General features: G+C 45.2%; 1 protein-coding gene across 1 annotated transcript; it reads right to left on the bottom strand.

Moving 5' to 3' along the window:
* Nucleotides 1-111: 111 nt before the first annotated feature.
* Nucleotides 112-2,163, bottom strand: LOC121965873 (kinesin-like protein KIF20B; the record flags this gene model as incomplete). The annotated part of the gene is made up of 6 exons (XM_042515989.1): nucleotides 2,094-2,163; nucleotides 1,432-1,543; nucleotides 1,238-1,309; nucleotides 1,002-1,148; nucleotides 758-920; nucleotides 112-420 (listed from the first exon to the last, which is right to left on the bottom strand). Coding segments are annotated over exons 2-6 (756 nt in total), but the record flags the coding sequence as incomplete, so codon positions are not given.
* Between the last annotated feature and the right edge of the window lie 27 nt (nucleotides 2,164-2,190).

The raw sequence follows: 2,190 nt of genomic DNA, 5'->3' as shown, positions 1-2,190 counted from the left end.
ACACACACACACACACACACACACACACACACACACACACACACACAGTTGAGCTCAACATTTTTTCAGTTTTATTTAATCATCTTTCAAAAAGAAAAACAATCCTGTTACCTTCTCTTCCACCTCCATGGTCAGGTCTCCTTCCTCCTCGTCTTCCTCTCCTGCCTCCAGCACTGTTCCCTCCATCACACTCTCCTCCTCTTCCTCTTCATCCTCCTCCTCCTCCTCCCCCCACTCTTCACCGTCCTCATCCTCCAGCACGTCCTCCAGGGTTGTCTCCCAGGCAACCAGCGAGCTTTTCCTGCCGCGCCCCGACACGTTTCTGCGCCGGTCGGCCTCGTCGATGATCATCGACAGCTCCATGGCGGACCTGTGGGGGGCGTCGTCCATCGCCGCCGGTCTGGAGTTCAACACCACCACCTGGACAGAGAGAGGTTCAGCCCTCGTCATCAAACATCAAACACAGCGACTCGCACTAAGATAAACGTTATTATTATTATTATTATTATTATTATTATTATTAAATTGTTTTCGTAATTTTTATAGAAAATTTTTGATGGTCCTTGAACACCTCATGCATTTGTGAAACAGATTTCCATGACTTTTCCAAACTTTTAGGGTATATTAAGTATTTCAAAACTTTTCCAAGCATGAATATTGCTGGATTGTTTTTCATGACTGTATGGACTCTGCTGTACACAAACTATAAAAATATTAAAATTTAAATCACAAACTTTGAACTACAGTGTGTGCTGACCTTTTGGGCAAGAGCGGAGAACTTGAGGACGTTGAGCGTCTCATCGAAGCACGAGGCGTTCTGATTGATGTTAACCACCATGGAGACGCGGCCGGCACCACAGAAGAAGAACTGCAGGAAGTGTGTGAGCTTGGACTCCCTGAAGGGAACGTGGTGCTGGAACCTGCAGAGAAGCAGATCAGATGCGTCACCTCGGTGCCTCGAACATCTTCTCAAACATCACAGACAGGCGGCGATGTCGTACTTGGCGTGCTGGTTGAGTCTCATGGCGCTGATGCACTTCCCGAGCGTCAGCAGCGAGCTGTTGATGTTTCCCGCTTCCTTCAGTCGCTCTCCGGTGTTGTGAGTCCGAGAGCATCGCTCAGAGCCGGCCAGGTCGCACAGAGACAACCTAACAGTCAGAAAGTTATTATTCACACCGAACACTGCTGTGAGGACACTGTGAGCTCATGTACCGTGTCAGTAAAGCGTCAGTCTTACTCGCTGATGCTGAGGACCCTGGGAACTCCGACGTCGTCCACTCGGAGGATCCTGATGGAGAAGATGCTGTGGCTGCAGACACACAAACACGCTGATGACGCCTCTGCTCTCACACAGAAACTGCTGAACCAGATCATATTTATTTTTATACTGAAGATAAGATATTGAACTGGGATGTGTAATAAACAGCTGACCTCCTGCTGGACAGCTGGTTCAGTCTGGTGGCAGAGAAACTCTGGTTCTTCTTCCCGATCTTCATCACTCTGTAGGCCTCCTCAGAGCTGTTCACCTGGACCCACCGCAGGTCTGAAACATGGAGCACACACACACATCAACACACTGCAGATACACTACAGCCGAGCAGATCGCTGGACGGTGTAAACACCCTGCAGAGACGCACTAACAACAAAAACACTCTGGGTTTTTTTCCCACTATTTTTATCGAGACGTCGCTGCAATTCCTGCTGGAAAGCGTCATGAAAAGCTTTTTGAAGCCAACATTTTCCTCAAATTAACAAAGTTTTGTTTGATTCAATGTTCTTTCAACATAGTAACCCAAAAATACCAAGCTTCCCACACATTTCAATGGATACGATTTCAAAACTTTTCCATGACTTTTCAAGTATCAATAAAAATTAAGAATTTTTCTTTCTTTTCACATTTGACCAGAATTTTTACACAAAACAAAACTGCATGACTTTATCAGGAGTGAAAAATGTGTTTGTGAAAGTCCATAACTTTTCCAGGGGAACTCTGTGTAACATATACGTGATATGCAGAGACATCATGGATACAATTATCAAAAATAAATAAATAAATAATAATGTTGAACTTATCAAATAATAATCTGTGTCACCTTTAATGAAGGAGTTTCCTTTGACGTCCTGAGACAGACGCAGCACTGTCCTCTTTTGGTGTCCACTGGGAATCTGGACATTAAAGATCAATCACAG

Source organism: Plectropomus leopardus, unplaced genomic scaffold, assembly GCF_008729295.1.
Source record: "Plectropomus leopardus isolate mb unplaced genomic scaffold, YSFRI_Pleo_2.0 unplaced_scaffold22060, whole genome shotgun sequence".
In the NCBI taxonomy this organism is placed as follows: domain Eukaryota; kingdom Metazoa; phylum Chordata; class Actinopteri; order Perciformes; family Serranidae; genus Plectropomus; species Plectropomus leopardus.
Note: the sequence above shows the minus strand (reverse complement) of the source record. Positions and strands in the feature narration are given on the sequence as shown.